Source organism: Neoarius graeffei, chromosome 5, assembly GCF_027579695.1.
Source record: "Neoarius graeffei isolate fNeoGra1 chromosome 5, fNeoGra1.pri, whole genome shotgun sequence".
NCBI classification, from domain to species: Eukaryota; Metazoa; Chordata; class Actinopteri; order Siluriformes; family Ariidae; genus Neoarius; species Neoarius graeffei.
Genome location: NC_083573.1, coordinates 33,514,261 through 33,531,556, shown reverse-complemented (window position 1 = coordinate 33,531,556; position 17,296 = coordinate 33,514,261). Strand labels below are relative to the sequence as shown.

The following is a 17,296-nucleotide window of genomic DNA, read 5'->3' as shown; positions in this document are numbered from 1 at the left end:
CACTCCAAGATGCTCTTTTTATACCCAGTCATGTTAATGACCTATTGCCAATTGACCTAATGAGTTGCAATTTGGTCCTCCAGCTGTTCCTTTTTCGTACCTATAACTTTTCCAGCCTCTTATTGCCCCGTCCCAACTTTTTTGAGATGTGTTGCTGTCATGAAATTTCAAATGAGCCAATATTTGGCATGAAATTTCAAAATGTCTCACTTTCGACATTTGATATGTTGTCTATGTTCTATTGTGAATACAATATCAGTTTTTGAGATTTGTAAATTATTGCATTCCGTTTTTATTTACAATTTGTACTTTGTCCCAACTTTTTTGGAATCGGGGCTGTACAATTTACACAGCATCCCAACTTTTTTGGAACTGGGGTTGTATTATTATTATTATTATTATTATTATTATTATTATTATTACTACACACTCTATCCAGACTTTTGACTGGTACTGGTGGTTAGATTTGTGAGTTATTACTGTAACAATAGATAAAGGAAAATTATATAGCACATTGTACTAGAACAGCCAGGTTAACAGTGTCATCCTCTTAGTGGGGGCGACTTTCCAGTGGGGGGTATTACTTTTAGAGTGTCCACAAATGCTGCATAGTATTTGGATGTAAGAATCAACAACTCAAAGTCAAAGAACATGGAATCATTTTTTAAAGGAGAAATATATGTATTTTCTTTTTTTATGAGGGATTTTATGCAGGAGTTCAGGCAGCAAGGTTAGCTCAGTTTACTGTTTAGCTTCTCATTAACTCGACAGTTTGTAATACATGATACTGCAAGTAAAGTTCATTCAGATTGCTTTTGTGATTGGATTTGTAATTGAGTACTAGTGAATTAGTTTAGGTGATGTAATGAAATGAGCTTAAAACAGCTATAAAATTATCTGACTGTTGGTTTCTTACTGTAGGTTTGAAGCTTATACTGTAGGTATTGTGATTGTGTTATCTTGTTATTGCTTATTCTTGTTCTGTCAATGAACAATGTTTTTTATTATTATTATTATTATTATTATTGTTGTTGTGAATATGAGTCACAGTAAAACCTCTGAAGTTAAAGTTTAACATTAAAGGCTGCTTCCCACATCACAGTTAAAGACATCCCACAACTTTGCAGTAGTTTCCATTAGTCAAACTCAAATTATAGTCTGTTAGTATACGTATAAGGCGGCACGGTGGTGTAGTGGTTAGCGCTGTCGCCTCACAGCAAGAAGGTCCTGGGTTCGAGCCCCATGGCCGGCGAGGGCCTTTCTGTGCGGAGTTTGCATGTTCTCCCCGTGTCCGCGTGGGTTTCCTCCAGGTGCTCCGGTTTCCCCCACAGTCCAAAGACATGCAGGTTAGGTTAACTGGTGACTCTAAATTGACCGTAGGTGTGAATGTGAGTGTGAATGGTTGTCTGTGTCTGTGTCAGCCCTGTGATGACCTGGCGACTTGTCCAGGGTGTACCCCGCCTTTCGCCTGTAGTCAGCTGGGATAGGCTCCAGCTTGCCTGCGACCCTGTAGAAGGATAAAGCAGCTAGAGATAATGAGATGAGATGAGTATACGTATATTTATATCATCTAAGATATACAGATATCTATCATGTCTGTAAGAGAGCCAATTTTGTGCCCAAATATTTAATCAGTGTCTTGATCATATGAAACAATCAGACAAATTATGGGTAGTCTGCCGTGTCTCATAACATCGGGCTTTTCTGCCAATACATAACGCAGTCAGTAAACGAAATGTCTATTCTCTTCAGTTTGCTCTGCACAAAGGATATCCTTTATCTGACCACCGTCAGCTAGCATGACAATCATGAATTATCCATGCCATGTGCTCCTATTCATCTGAGAAATGGAGGACTTGCACTGACGTCACAGATTTTTGTTTTTCATCCAGTGTCTGCCAGGCAAACAAAGAAACGGCTGCGACAGTTAATGAAAATCGAGACAAGTGCAGTCAGTACAGTCTCTCTGAAACAATAACAAATTTATTTTATACCAACAGATCACATTAAAGCAAAAAGCTGAAATATGCAGGCATCACATGTCCATATAATTTACCCACAAATGTATTTATTATTCATTCTGCACACACTGTGTGTGTGTGCGTGCACGCGCGCATGCATGTTCACTGCTTCAGATGGATTAAATGCAGAGGAGAAATTTTGCTGTGCTTGAGCGTATGTAACAAAAATAAAGGCTGCTTCTTCTTAATTTACCCACAAATGTATTTATTCCATTTGAAAAGTGTTCGGCAAACTAGCTACCAGATTTGGGACACTACGACATCCTGAACTATTTAGTATTTGGACTTCTAAATGTGGGCGGCACGGTGGTGTAGTGGTTAGCACTGTCGCCTCACAGCAAGAAGGTCCTGGGTTCAAGCGCAGTGGCTGACAAGTGCCTTTCTGTGTGGAGTTTGCATGTTCTCCCCGTGTCTGCGTGGGTTTCCTCCAGGTGCTCCAGTTTCCCCCACAGTCCAAAGATATGCAGGTTAGGCTAATTGGTGGCTCTAAATTGACCATAGGTGTGAATGGTTGTTTGTCTCTGTGTGTCAGCCCTGTGGTGGCCTGGCAACTTGTCCAGAGTGTACCCTGCCTCTCGCCCATAGTCAGCTGGGATAGGCTCCAGTTTGCCTGCGACCCTCTACAGGATAAGCAGCTACAGATAATGGATGGATGGATGGACTTCTAAATACACCGGAGATACTAAAGGCATACAAAAGTACAGATGCCTACCAATATCTCGAGACAGGTTTTGTGCTGGACTGTTATGGGAAATACTTTGTAAAGAAAAATACCTTATTATGACAAATAAGTTTGAACGTGGACTTCTAATAGTAATAAACAAGCCAGGGCCTAGATCTAGCATATTTTATGGTGTTTAGCTGAGTCTACATTATCAGTACATAACAAACATGCTGCTAGTCGAGTGAAGCATTAGGTCTAATAAAATATACCACATCTAAAGCCCACATCCAGATGTACATTTTAACGTTGCACAGAGCTTTCACACTAGCCTGATATAAAATGTTCTCCACACATAGGAATGTTTTGTTGGTATCCAGTTTGACTGCAGTTCACCATTTTTCTTGTCTTTCTGGGTTCACTGGGAAGTGGTGAAAAGCTAAAACAGACTTATCTCCACATCTGTTATTACATCCAAAAGCACTACAGGTCTCTGGCATTGTTCTTTTACATGTAACTTCTACAAGTTTCTCTGTAGATGATTACTGAATTTGGCTTACAGTCACTTGCGTACACTCGTGCCAGTCGCTGTCAAACACAAAGCTTGCCAGGCAACATGGCCGCGTAAACAAATCCGCAGTTACAGTAATGTCATGTGAAAGTCCTCCATAGACACATTTATCAGAGCCTTGTGTTGGTCTACATTCCTTTCTCCTCTTGAGTACCATTGCACTTTGTCCACAGAGTCTCAACATGAATATTTTTGGATATTTTCAAAGTATCACAAATTCCCCCTAACAGCCTTGCAGTGCATTTATCAGTGCTATGAGTGCTGTTTCGTTTCAACTAATGTTATATGCTTTTGTGTTATAAACAAAACATAAAACATGTTCCATGTAGGTCTCCTAATGTCTCCCTTGCAAAGTCTCTTATTGTGCATTCATGTAATTTAATCCTTTTTATCCCCCGCTGGCCAAAAGGCCTGAAGGGGGATTATGTTGTGGCAATTTCCGTCTGTCCATCCGTCCCGGGAAGGGTACTCACCTTCTGAAATCAACTTCTCTCACAATTTTTGGAGGAATTTCACGAAACTTGGCAGGATTCTTTGTTATGTATCGGTAATACATATATTGCAATTTTGTTCAATTAAGTCGCATTTTACCAGTTATGGCGTAGTTGCCAGTGGGGGATATTGTACTCTCAGAGCGCTCTTGTTAGGATTAGGCTTTAAAGAAGCCTTGTCATTTTAGTTTTTGTATTCTGTTTTATGGTTTTGACCTTCACCTGCTTTTCTTTCTTTTCTTTTCTTTTTTTTAATTATGGATATTCTTGCCCATTTCTGATCCATTTTCCCTTGTCTACTTCTGACAATGTCAGTGGAAATGGGAAAGTAAAATGTCTAGCTTGTACTGGTGTGATGTCATGATGCAAGTAATTTGTGGGAAATGCACCATATGAGAGTTATGCAGCACTAAAGCAAGCACTTAAAGCTAGACGGCCTTTCAGTTTCATAAAATCAGTGAAATTTAGTTCCCTCTGAAATTTGGTCATTGTGATATGTTTATTTCTGTAATATCTCAAATTATCAGGCCATTCTGAGGCTGGGAAGTTATTTAATTTGAGGGGATTCCCTAGCAAAAAATGTGCATGAAATCGCTCACTTCGCGCAGTCAAGCAGACAGAGCAAGTCCGTATGTGCATGCGCAGGTTTACCACCTTTTTTCTTTTGGGTTTTACAGCAGCTGGCATCCGCAGTGTTGCATTACTGCCATCTACAGGTTTACCTTGACTGTGTACTGACAGTTACATCATTCTGTTGCTAAACAAACAGCTGATCACACCGAGGTACTCGCTTACCACTGATATTTATTAGTTTGATCCTGCATTTCCTTTTCTTCACAACATTTACGTCTTCTCGCTTTCCGTTACTGTAGTCGATCTTTCATGTTTCATTCGCACACCCTCTATTTTTCTCTCCTGTTTCAAATTTCTATCCCACAATGCCTTGTGCGAATGGGGAAAGCCCACCACATGATGCAAGACATGGTATATTGAATTGGGTCATGGTGAAGCAGAAAAAAAATGGCAGAGAATTTAGGGCCACGTAGCCCTAAATTCATTAATTGTTCTTTTTTTAAAAAATGAATAAAATTGGAAGTCTGTGATTCGAATTCAGTAGCTTTCAGTCCACTAAACAAAAATAGAGTGTCAAGGAAAATTCTTTTTATGACCTACACTTGAAAAATCTGAAAGGCCGTCTACCGTTAATCAAGTTCATCCATGCAATTGTTGTAAAAAATAAACTGAATAGCATTTTCTGTAGATAAAACTCGGGAAGCAAGGTCTCAGGAGCGACTTGATACAACAAATGGCTGTGGTCTCAGCAGTAAAATACAAATACACTGCTTTCTGCAGCATCGAAACCTATTAGCACATACTCCGTGTATTTTTATTCTGGTGAGCTGGAAATATACTTTGTTGCTCCCTTATCTACTTTGAATGAACAAATTATGTTGGCAAGCTTATATTTTGCATGCCATTTAATGGCTTAGCTTATCATATTTGCATAGACCAGCAGGAGGTAAAGATTCATTGGCTGTCCTTTGCAAGTTATGACATTCATCATGTTAATGGTTTGGATAGTTCATGCAGGAGCAAATGGTTTGAAGTCTGAGTGACAGCATTGTGAGAGCTTTGCTGATGTAATTATGAACTCTTTTTAGGTTTGATCGTCATTTTCTTGCTAGTTGAGCAACTATGGATTGACTGAAAGGTTGATGACAATATTGGCAAATGCTAGTTCTCGAAGGTATTTGGCCCATCTCTTCTTTTCAGCAGATGAAAGAGAGAGTGATGCTTTTAGCAATGTGATCAGCCTTCTTTTCAGCCTTAGTGTCTTCACTGCAAATAAAAAAAAACACTTCTACACCATTTGCAATATTCATTTATATCCCAAAGCATGCTTGATCACTTACAGTATGTATATATTGTCTTACGCTGAAGGCAAAACTATTTACTTAACAAATCCATGTGTATGATTGAACAAACAGCAACTTATTTGTATTCGTGGATTCTGTACTGCTGTCTCACACAAGAGCTATAAAGTCTACATATCCTCCAGAACTCTCAGCTTGGGTTGGGCTATACAGTGGTGCTTGAAAGTTTGTGAACCCTTTAGAATGTTCTATATTTCTGCATAAATATGACCTAAAACATCATCAGATTTTCACACAAGTCCTAAAAGTAGATAAAGAAAACCCAGTTAAACAAATGAGACAAAAATATTATACTTGGTCATTTATTTATTGAGGAAAATGATCCAATATTACATATCTGTGAGTGGCAAAAGTATGTGAACCTCTAGGATTAGCAGTTAATTTGAAGGTGAATGTAACAGATCCCTGATGTGGGTGGAGCACAGAAGCATGGCAGGCGGGAGTTGATGTTCTCTCACACTCCGCCCCCCCCTTATTTTCTTTGCTTTTCAGCTTTACTCGCTTACTACTTGCACACAGTCACACATGCAACACACACACACACACGTGTTCTGGTTGGGAGAGCCCCCTTCTCTCTGCTCTCTCCCTCCTTTTCTATCCTCTGTCACTGCAACAACACAGACACACTGTCATGCTCCGCCCTGGATATCCACTCCGGTGATTACGGATCTCCCACATCAGCGCCGATCCGGATCCGGGACAGGAATTCCATCCTGCCTGCTCCCCCGTTCAGCGAGCGCTCACCTGAATTCACTTCCTGGTTTTCACCGCTGCCTATATAAACGCCGTTCTCAGACTTTGCTAGAACATATCGTTTGTTTACCCTAGCCGCTTCTGTGCCTCCAATGCTTTTCATGGTTTTTTTTCTCTCTAGCGTTTTTCCCTTGATGTTTTTTTGCACTAGCATTTTTCCTGTCCCTGCCTGCCTCGTTTTTGTCAAGTTTTTGTCTCCTTTTTTACCTGGACTATTTTTGCTACTTATTTTTTCATCCTGTTTGTTTACCTTTTTACCATGCCTTTTCCTTGAATTAAATCCACCTTATTTATTGGATTACTCTCTGTGTCTTGTTCTGCTTCTGGATCCTAATCTCACCACATCTTCATCACCCATAACACACCCAACATTAATTAACCACAGGTGCATTAACTTTGCCACCGACTCAGGCTGGGGAGCCATCAGGAAGCCTGCCACTACCATCTGCACCCCTGGCCGGTGGACCACCTCGAATTTAAATGGCTGGAGGGTGAGATACCAACGGGTGATCTGCATGTTGGCATCTTTCATGCGGTGGAGCCACTGGAGTGGTGCATGGTCTGAACAGAGGGTGAAAGGGTGCCCCAGCAGGTAGTACTGGAGGGTAAGGACCACCCACTTGATGGCCAAGTACTCTTTCTCAATGGTGCTGTACTTACTCTCACGCATTGAGAGCTTGCAGCTGGTGTACAGCATGGGGCGTTCCTCGCCCTCCACCTTCTGGGACAAAACGGCCCCCAGCCCTCTGTCCGACACGTCTGTCTGCAAAATAAAGGGGAGAGAGAAGTCATGGGAGTGTAAGAGTGGCCCCCCACACAGTGCAGCCTTTACCCTAGTGAAAGCCTGTTGGCACTGCTCCGTCCACTGGACCGGATCTGGTGTTCCCTTTTTAGTGAGATCAGTCAGCGGGCTGGTGGCGTCCGAATAATTAGGTATGAATCTACGATAGTAGCCAGCCAGCCCCAGGAACTGTCTCACCCCTTTTTTGGTCTTAAGCCTCGGGCAGGCCACAATCGCTGCTGTCTTATCAATTTGGTGACGCACCTGCCCATGACCCAAGTGGAAACCCAGATACCATTGTTCTACCCACCCAATTGCACACTTTCGGGTTGGCTGTGAGACCCACCCACCTCAGCGACTGTAGAGCAGCCCTAAGGTGTTCTAGGTATGTGCTGCGACCAGTCCCTGCTGTCTATGACTGTCATCTAAGTAGGGTGGCGTGGGGGCGGGGGATCTTGTCCATGAACCGCTGAAACGTCGCGGGAGCCCCAAGCAACCCAAAAGGTAGTGTGACAAACTGGTTTAATCCAAACGGTGTGGAAAAAGCCGTTTTCTCTTGGGATAGAGTCAAGGGGATCTGCCAGTATCCCTTCATCAAATCCAGTGTCAAGTAAAAGCGAGCCGCACCTAACCAATCAAATAACTCATCAATACAAGGCATTGGGTATACATTGAATTTAGACACCGCGTTGACTTTTTTTTTCTATAGTCCACACAGAACCGGACCAACCTGTCGGCCTTGGGAACCAGGACCACCGGGCTGCTCCAGTCACTGTGTGACTCCTCGATTATGCCCATACCGAGCATGGCCTTGAGTTTGTCCCAAACCACTTTTTTTTTTTTTTTAAACCTGTGTTCGGGTAAGTGGTAAGGGCGGCTACGCACCACCACCCTTGGGGGCGTTTCAACACAGGTGCAGATAGAGGGGGGGACGGGGGGGATTCGTCCCACCCAGATTTAAATTCACCTCGTTCGGTCCCCCCCACTTATAGGGAGGAAAAAACGTCTATGCTGTCTTTCTTTGCATAAGGCAAACCTCACGGAAAAATCAAAAGACTAATTACCATTCGGTTTATTGAGGTGCACAGCAGCACATACATAGTTGCAACTGCGCAGACTGCACAGGTTGCGAGCTCGAGCTTGGTTGCTATGGTTACCCATAACAAGTTTGACAGGCATATCAGGGACAGCTCCTCCTAGTTCAGGACCCCAACACGGCATGATGAAGGGTGCCAAAAGGCAGAAAACGATTGCATCGTTTTTTCAAAAAAAAAAAAAAACGACTGTAAGTAAACTGTGCCTTACTTTATCATATCACCTTGCAATTTTTTGATAGTCTGTTCAAAGTAATGTCGTAGTGAAAGTAAAATCATACGGAGTAGAGATGCCTTTCTGGTAGCCTCCTTCTTTCGGTGGTAGCCTGTAGATACAGTGCTCAGAAGGCAGTTTTAATGTTTAATCTGGCGTTCCCTGCCATAATTTCAGCGAGCAAATTGTTTCATAAGGAAACTTTGCGAAGAGTTGTTGACTGACTGCCGCTCACGCAACACACAGGCATAGTTAGAAAGTCAGGATGCACTGGTTTACACTTTACACATACACACGTAGCCCAGCCTCTCGCTATGTTTAACAGTTGGAACTTAGCGGTTTTAAAACTAGTTTTGCAGTTTTGCAATTTCTGTGCGTGATGATAATGTGTAAACTTTGGATTTCCATAGGCTATGTTAAAATGTTATCATTGTCCTGGCCTGCAGGTAGTTCCTGGTGATGGCAGTGAGGGAGGTGAAATAACATGTATACACACTACCGTTCAAAAGTTTGGGGTCACCCAGACAATTTTGTGTTTTCCATGAAAAGTCACACTTTTATTTACCACCATAAGTTGTAAAATGAATAGAAAATATAGTCAAGACATTTTTCTGGCCATTTTGAGCATTTAATCGACCCCACAAATGTGATGCTTCAGAAACTCAATCTGCTCAAAGGAAGGTCAGTTTTATAGCTTCTCTAAAGAGCTCAACTGTTTTCAGCTGTGCTAACATGATTGTACAAGGGTTTTCTAATCATCCATTAGCCTTCTGAGGCAATGAGCAAACACATTGTACCATTAGAACACTGGAGTGAGAGTTGCTGGAAATGGGCTTCTATACACCTATGGAGATATTGCACCAAAAACCAGACATTTGCAGCTAGAATAGTCATTTACCACATTAGCAATGTATAGAGTGTATTTCTGATTAGTTTAAAGTGATCTTCATTGAAAAGAACCGTGCTTTTCTTTCAAAAATAAGGACATTTCAAAGTGACCCCAAACTTTTGAACGGTATACACACACACACACATATATATATATATATATATATATATATATATATATATATATATATATATATATAAAATGGAATCATTTGCTGACAGCTCAGTCCCCCAGTTCAAAAATCCTGTCTGCGCCCCTGCGTTTCAACGTGGTGTTCTATGAAGTGGGTGTGGCGGGAAGGGACGAGAACATGTCATAAAATTCCTCCTGCAACTTGGCTACCTCTGTGAGTTGGGGTGGTGAGAGGTGGTCTCCACAAGGGACCGGAGTGGTTCTGGTTGTGGTTTTGGTTGTTTTTACCTTCGGCCCCAGCTCTGCCTTCTCTGGAACTACCGACGCTAACGCCACAGGGACCCCCTCATTCTAATGCTTTAATAGATTGAGGTGGTATATTTGTAGAGCCCCACCCCTATCTGTTCGCCTCACCTCATAGTCAACGTCTCCAACTCGCCGTGCGACCTCAAAGGGCTCTTGCCACTTGGCAACTAATTTGGAACTCAACATGGGCAATAACATGAGTACTTTGTCTCCCAGAGTGAATTCTTTAAGGCGTGTGCCCCTGTCATACAGCCGGGCTTGACATTCTTGTGCCTGCCGCAGATTCTCCTGGGTTAAGTGCTTGAGGGTGTGGAGCTTTGCGCGCAGATCGAGAACATATTGAATTTCGTTCTTACTTGAAGGTCCCTCCTCCCAATTTTCCTGCAGCACATCCAAGATGCCTCGCAGCTTTTGCCCATATAATAATTCAAACAGGGAAAATCCTGTGGAGGCTTGCGGGACCTCTCGTACTGCAAATAACAGGGGCTCGAGCCATCTGTCCCAATTACGTGCATCTTCACTTACAAACTTCCAAATTAAATTTTTGAGTGTTTGATTAAACCTCTCTACGAAACCATCCATTTGTGGGTGATAAACGCTGGTGCGGATAGATTTAATCCCCAGCAACTCATACAGCTCACACAGGGTGCGTGACATAAACAAAGTGCCTTGGTCTGTCAGCATTTCTTTTGGAATCCCAACCTGGGAGATAATACGGAAGAGTGCTTCTGCAATACTGCATGCTGAGATATTGCGGAGAAGCACCGCTTCCGGATATCGCGTTGCATAGTTCAGCAGAACTAAAATAAAGCAATATCCTCGTGCTGACCGATCTAATGGCCCGACGAGATCCATACCAATTCTCTCGAAGGGGGTCTCGATTAGAGGGAGAGGGCGCAAAGGTGCTTTTGGAGTGGCCGCAGGATTTACTAATTGGTATTCGTGGCATGCCGCACACCACCGACGAATGTCCCTGCGAATCCCTGGCCAATAGAACCGGGCCATTATTCGGGCTACTGTTTTATCCTGCCCTAAGTGTCTGGCCATGGGATTAAAGTGAGCCACATGGAACATGAGTTCCCTACAGCTCTTGGGGATTAACAACTGGGTTATTTGCTCCCCTGGTTTGAGTGTCCTGCATCACTCGATACAGTCTGTCTTTAATAATTGCGAAGTACAAGAAGACGGGTGCTGCATTTGGCTGGATAGTTTGACCATCGATTACTCTTACATGGTCAAACACATGCCACAGAGTCCCGAGAGAGGGAGGAGGGCTGCTCCTCACTCCTCGTATCGCCCTGACACGGTGATGACACAGACGGCTCTGTGACAGCTTCTCCAGTCAATGCCACACCGGGGTCCCCCCGTGACGTTTTACAGCAGGACCCACTCCCTATTAAAATAGTCCATTAAGGTTGGAAACCCCAGCCAATCAGTTCTCAAAATCAGCAAGTGGGTGAGAAGAGGATTAACCACCACCTTAATTCTATGCTTTTGGCCCTGGACTAGAATATGGACAGACACTAGAGGATAATTGTGAACATCCCCGTGCACACACAACACCTTCACCGTTTGTGCTGTCCTCAATGCCTCACCTTGAACCAGGCTTTGGTGAATTAAGGTCTGATTGCAACCGGAATCCACCAGTGTGTGGTATGTATCCCCTTGAATGCTTACCAGTATGCGATATGTTTTGGCCCGATTGGGGGCAGTCTCTAGTGCATCAGGGATCTGGATCGCAGCTCCCATCTCCATTGCAGAGCCCTGACTCTGGAGATGCTCTGGCTTCCTGCCGTGCCAGCAAACCAGCCCAGGCTTTCCCTCTGCACCAGCGTTGTGGGCATCACTTGCCTAAGGGGGAGAAGACAGAAGAGGGAGGTGGGAGAACACCATGGGTGCGATGGGCCGGCTGAGGAGGAGCCGGCCGCCGCCTCCGCAGTGGGGAGGAGGGAGGAAACAAGGAGAGGTGCCTCATCCACCTGCCATCGGACCCGCCTCCAGATGGTCCTCCGCCAACTTGATGGCTTGTCCTAGTGATGTCTGGGCGATGACACTGGACCCGTTCCGCCGTTCCTTCTGGAAGTCGAGACATGAACTGTTCCAGTGCCACCAGATTGAGTGATTGATCCCATCAGCATCGCGGTCTTCTGCCCTCAGCCACCGCCAGCAGGCGTCCCGGAGTTGCTGGCTGAATGCGAGCGGCTGGCCAACCTCCTCCAATGTCAGCGTCCGAAAGCACTGGCGATGTTGTTCTGGGGAGCAGCCGACACGCTGCAGGATGGCTTTCTTCAGATCGGCGTACATAAGTCGGCTGTCAGCAGGGAGCTGCTGTGCTGCGAGCTGCGCCTTGCCAGTCAGAAGCGGGAGGAGGCGCACCGCGCGCTGCTCGCGCAGCCACCCCCACATTTCGGCTGCTCGCTGAAAGAGAGCAAGGAAAGCTTCCGGATCATCCTGTGGGCCCATCTTCGTGAGGGTGACGTGAGGAAGGTCCGCTGTGGTGACAGTCAAAGCCCCTGCTGACGTGAGCAGATGCCGGAACGCCTGGTGATCTTCCTGCTGGGCCAGCATCAAGGCTTCAAAGCGTTGCTCTTGCTCCTTCCGGAGGGCAGTCAGCGCTTGATGCTGGTTCTGCTGGGCGGTAGCTTGGATGAGCTCTTTGAATAGGGAGGGCTCCATGTGGTGGTTCCCTTCTGTACTCCTGGGTTTCGGCACCACTGTAACAGATCCATGATGGGGGTGGAGCACAGAAGCACAGGAGGCGGGAGTTGATGTTCTCTCACACACTTTATTTTCCTTGTTTTTTTTTTTCAGCTTTACTTGCTTACTACTCACACACAGTCACACATGCAACACACACACGTGTTCTGGTCAGGAGAGCCTCCTTCTCTCTGCTGTCTCCCTCCTTTTCTATCCTTTGTCACTGCAACAACACAGATACCCAACATTAATTAACCACAGGTGCATTAACTTTGTCACTCACCTTCCCTGGCCCTGCCCTCCATTCACAAACTGATGCTAGGCCACGCCCCCGCTCCCACAGTGAGATTAGAGTCAAGTGTTTTCAATCAATGGGATGACAATCAGGTGTGAGTGGGCACCCTGTTTTATTTAAAGAACAGGGATCTATTGAAGTCTGATCTTCACAACACATGTTTGTGGAAGTGTATCATGGCATGAACAAAGAGGACCTCAGAAAAAGCGTTGTTGATGCTCATCAGGCTGGAAAAGGTTACAAAACCATCTCTAAAGAGTTTGGACTCCACCAATCCACAGTCAGACAGATTGTGTACAAATGGAGGAAATTCAAGACCATTGTTACCCTCCCCAGGAGTGGTCGACCAACAAAGATCACGCCAAGAGCAAGGTGTGTAATAGTCGGCGAGGTCACAAAGGACCCCAGGGTAACTTCTAAGCAACTGAAGGCCTCTCTCACATTGGCTAATGTTCATGAGTCCACCATCAGGAGAACACTGAACAACAATTGTGTGCATGGCAGGGTTGCAAGGAGAAAGCCACTGCTCTCCAAAAAGAACATTGCTGCTTGTCTGCAGTTTGCTAAAGATCATGTGGACAAGCCAGAAGGCTATTGGAAAAATGTTTTGTGGACAGATGAGATCAAAATAGAACTTTTTGGTTTAAATGAGAAGCATTATGCTTGGAGAAAGGAAAACACTGCATTCCAGCATAAGAACCTTATCCCATCTGTGAAACATGGTGGTAGTAGTATCATGGTTTGAGCCTGTTTTGCTTCATCTGGACCAGGATGGCTTGCCATCATTGATGGAGCAATGAATTCTGAATTATAGCAGTGAATTCTAAAGGAAAATGTCAGGACATCTGTCCATGAACTGAATCTCAAGAGAAGGTGGGTCATGCATCAAGACAATGACCCTAAGCACATAAGTCGTTCTACCAAAGAATGGCTAAAGAAGAATAAAGTTAATGTTTTGGAATGGCCAAGTCAAAGTCCTGGCCTTAATCCAATCGGAATGTTGTGGAAGGACCTGAAGTGAGCAGTTCATGTGAGGAAACCTACCAACATCCCAGAGTTGAAGCTGTTCTGTACGGAGGAATGGGCTAAAATTCCTCCAAGCCGGTGTGCAGGACTGATCAACAGTTACCGGAAACGTTTAGTTGCAGTTATTGCTGCACAAGGGGGTCACACCAGATACTGAAAGCAAAGGTTCACATACTTTTGCTACTCACAGATATGTAATATTGGATCATCTCATTATCTCTAGCCGCTTTATCCTGTTCTACAGGGTCGCAGGCAAGCTTGGAGCCTATCCCAGCTGACTATGGGCGAAAGGCAGGGTACACCCTGGACAAGTCACCAGGTCATCACAGGGCTGACACATAGACACAGACGACTATACACACTCACATTCACACCTACGGTCAATTTAGAGTCACCAGCTAACCTAACCTGCATGTCTTTGGACTGTGGGGGAAACCGGAGCACCCGGAGGAAACCCACGCGGACACGGGGAGAACATGCAAACTCCGCACAGAAAGGCCCTCGTCGGCCATGGGGCTTGAACCTGGACCTTCTTGCTGTGAGGCGACAGCACTAACCACTACACCACTGTTGCCGCCCCATATTGGATCATTTTCCTCAATAAATAAATGACCAAGTATAATTTTATCTCATTTGTTTAACTGGGTTCTCTTTATCTACTTTTAGGACTTGTGTGGAAATCTGATGACACATTTATGCAGAAAAATAGAAAATTCTAAAGGGTTCACAAACTTTCAAGCACCACTGTACATTCAATACTTTTTTTTTGGGGGGGGGGGGGGTCTTCAAATGATTTCACAGATTTCATAGGTTTAGGCATTTGCTCAGAATTATACCATGTCTCAATAATCTACCAGTAGTTCTGTGAAAATATTGACTAATAGTTATTATAAACTAAGCACCTGTAATGGCATCTGTAGTCTGTCTAATGAACGAATGTGTGGTTCTCATGTGTAGATCCTCTTGTGTTGCCTGGATCCAACAACTGACCTGATAGAATAAGCGTGATTTCAGTTGTTACACCGTGAATCATGTCTAGGATTGTTGGTTGTGTGCCATCCCAGCTACTATACAGTCATATGATCATAAACATCTTTATTTTCCAGATCACTTCAGTGATCCAGACCTACCAAGGAAAATTCAGATGAAATTGGAAGAGAAGACTTCAATGAAAATATGAAGAGGTCTTAAAATATATTTCTTCTTGTAGCTGCTCCCATTAAGGATCGCCACAGCAGGTCTGTTCCGCATATTTAATTTAGCATAGGTTTTACACCGGATGTCCTTCCTGACACAACCCTCTCCAATCTATCCGGGTTTGGGACCGGCACCAAGTATGCATTGCCTTGTACAACCCCAGTGGCTGGGTATTTTACCTCATCTGCATGTCTTTGGACTGGGGGGGGAAACTGGAGCACCCAGAGGAAACTCACACAGACACAGGGAGAACATGCAAACTCCACACAGAAAGGCCTCTTGTCAGTCATGAGGCTCGAACCCAGAACCTTCTTGCTGTGAGGCAACAGTGTTAACCACTACACCTTGGTCTTAAAATATATATTTCCAATAAAACACTGACAAACACATTGCTTTCCTTTATCATTCTATCATTTGCTACGTGGAACTATTGTGTAGTTTGGTTTTATCAGCTTCGAAGATGTTGGCTCTTTTCTTAAATGAGACTATGGGGAGGTAAAAACTATGGAGATGAATGTTAACTCTGCTGAGCTGAACAAAACACCACAATCAAATGTTACTATAGTCACATCTACTGCATAGGAGAGGAGACAAGTTCTAAAAATGTTTTTCTTTATATTAAAACATTATCCCACCATTTTGAACATATCTTTGCCAAGTGCTATCTTTAATCTTAGATGTTGTCTAAATACAGTTAGGCATGAACATTCTGGCATACAGAAAGTGCATACTTTCATCTCCATGGTTTTTGAAATATGATCTTAATGTACACATTTTCCACATAAATGTGAATGGAAAAAGTTACTATCTGGATTGGTGATATGTTCTATTGTATCAGAATTATCCATCCAGAATTACTGGCTCCCTGAAAATGAGCAAAAAATGGATATATAAATAGAAAAACACTTCATAAATGATATGATACTACTTAATTTCCCTGAGGGAACCCGCCCAAAGGGATCAATAAAGTTTTATCTAATCTAATCTAATTTTGAGCTACAGGGACATTGTATAGTTTTATTTTTTTTTTAAATCCAAACAATTTTTTAATGTAGTGCAATTTTTTTTCTACAAAATGGAGGTTTTTAAAGTACTATTAATATTTTTATGGCTACTTTGGACTGACCAACAGCATAGAATCTCTTTCTGTAAAGTTTATGGGCTTTAAATATCTGATTACTTAGCAGACTTCATAATGACATATACAGTTAGGTCCATATATATATTTGGACACTGACACAAATTGTTTTTTTTGCTTGTTTACTGAAACATATTCAAGTTATAGTTATATAATGGACATGGACATAAAGTCCAGACTTTCAGCTTTCATTTGAGGATATCCACATTAAAATTGGATGAAGGGTTTAGGAGTTTCAGCTCCTTAACATGTGCCACCCTGTTTTTAAAGGGACCAAAAGTAATTGGACAGTTGACTCAAAGGCTATTTCATGGACAGGTGTGGGCAATTCCTTCATTATGTCATTCTCAGTTAAGCAGATAAAAGGCCTGGAGTTGATTTGAGGTGTGGTGCTTGCATTTGGAAGATTTTGCTGTGAAGAAAACATGCGGTCAAAGGAGCTGTCCATGCAGGTGAAACAAGCCATCCTTAAGCTGCAAAAACAGAAAAAACCTATCCGAGAAATTGCTACAATATTAAGAGTGGCAAAATCTACAGTTTGGTACATCCTGAGAAAGAAAGCACTGGTGAACTCAATGCAAAAAGACCTGGATGCCCACAGAAGACAACAGTGGTGGATGATCGCAGAATAATTTCCATGGTGAAGAGAAACCCCTTCACAACAGCCAACCAAGTGAACAACACTCTCCAGGAGGTAGGCGTATCAATATCCAAGTCTACCATAAAGAGAAGACTGCATGAAAGTAAATACTAAGGGTTCACTGCATGGTGCAAGCCACTCATAAGCCTCAAGAATAAAAAGGCTAGATTGGACTTTGCTAAAAAACATCTAAAAAAGCCAGCACAGTTCTGGAAGAATATTCTTTGGACAGATGAAACCAAGCTCAACCTCGACCAGAATGATGGAAAGAAAAAAGTATGGCGAAGGTGTGGTACAGCTCATGATCCAAAGCATACCACATCATCTGTAAAACACGGCGGAGACAGTGTGATGGCTTGGGCATGCATGGCTGCCAGTGGCACTGGGTCACTAGTGTTTATTGATGATGTGACACAGGACAGAAGCAGCCGGATGAATTCTGAGGTATTCAGAAAC

At 43.5% G+C, this 17,296-nt stretch overlaps 1 protein-coding gene across 1 annotated transcript in view; it reads left to right on the top strand.

Moving 5' to 3' along the window:
• The window catches only part of LOC132885955 (RIIa domain-containing protein 1-like), a 43,042-nt gene extending 27,997 nt beyond the window's left edge, over nt 1-15,045 (top strand). The window contains exon 4 of the mRNA XM_060920487.1: nt 14,972-15,045. Coding sequence (XP_060776470.1) covers nt 14,972-15,045 — 74 coding nt within the window. The remainder of the gene's footprint in view (nt 1-14,971) is intronic.
• Nucleotides 15,046-17,296: the final 2,251 nt, after the last annotated feature.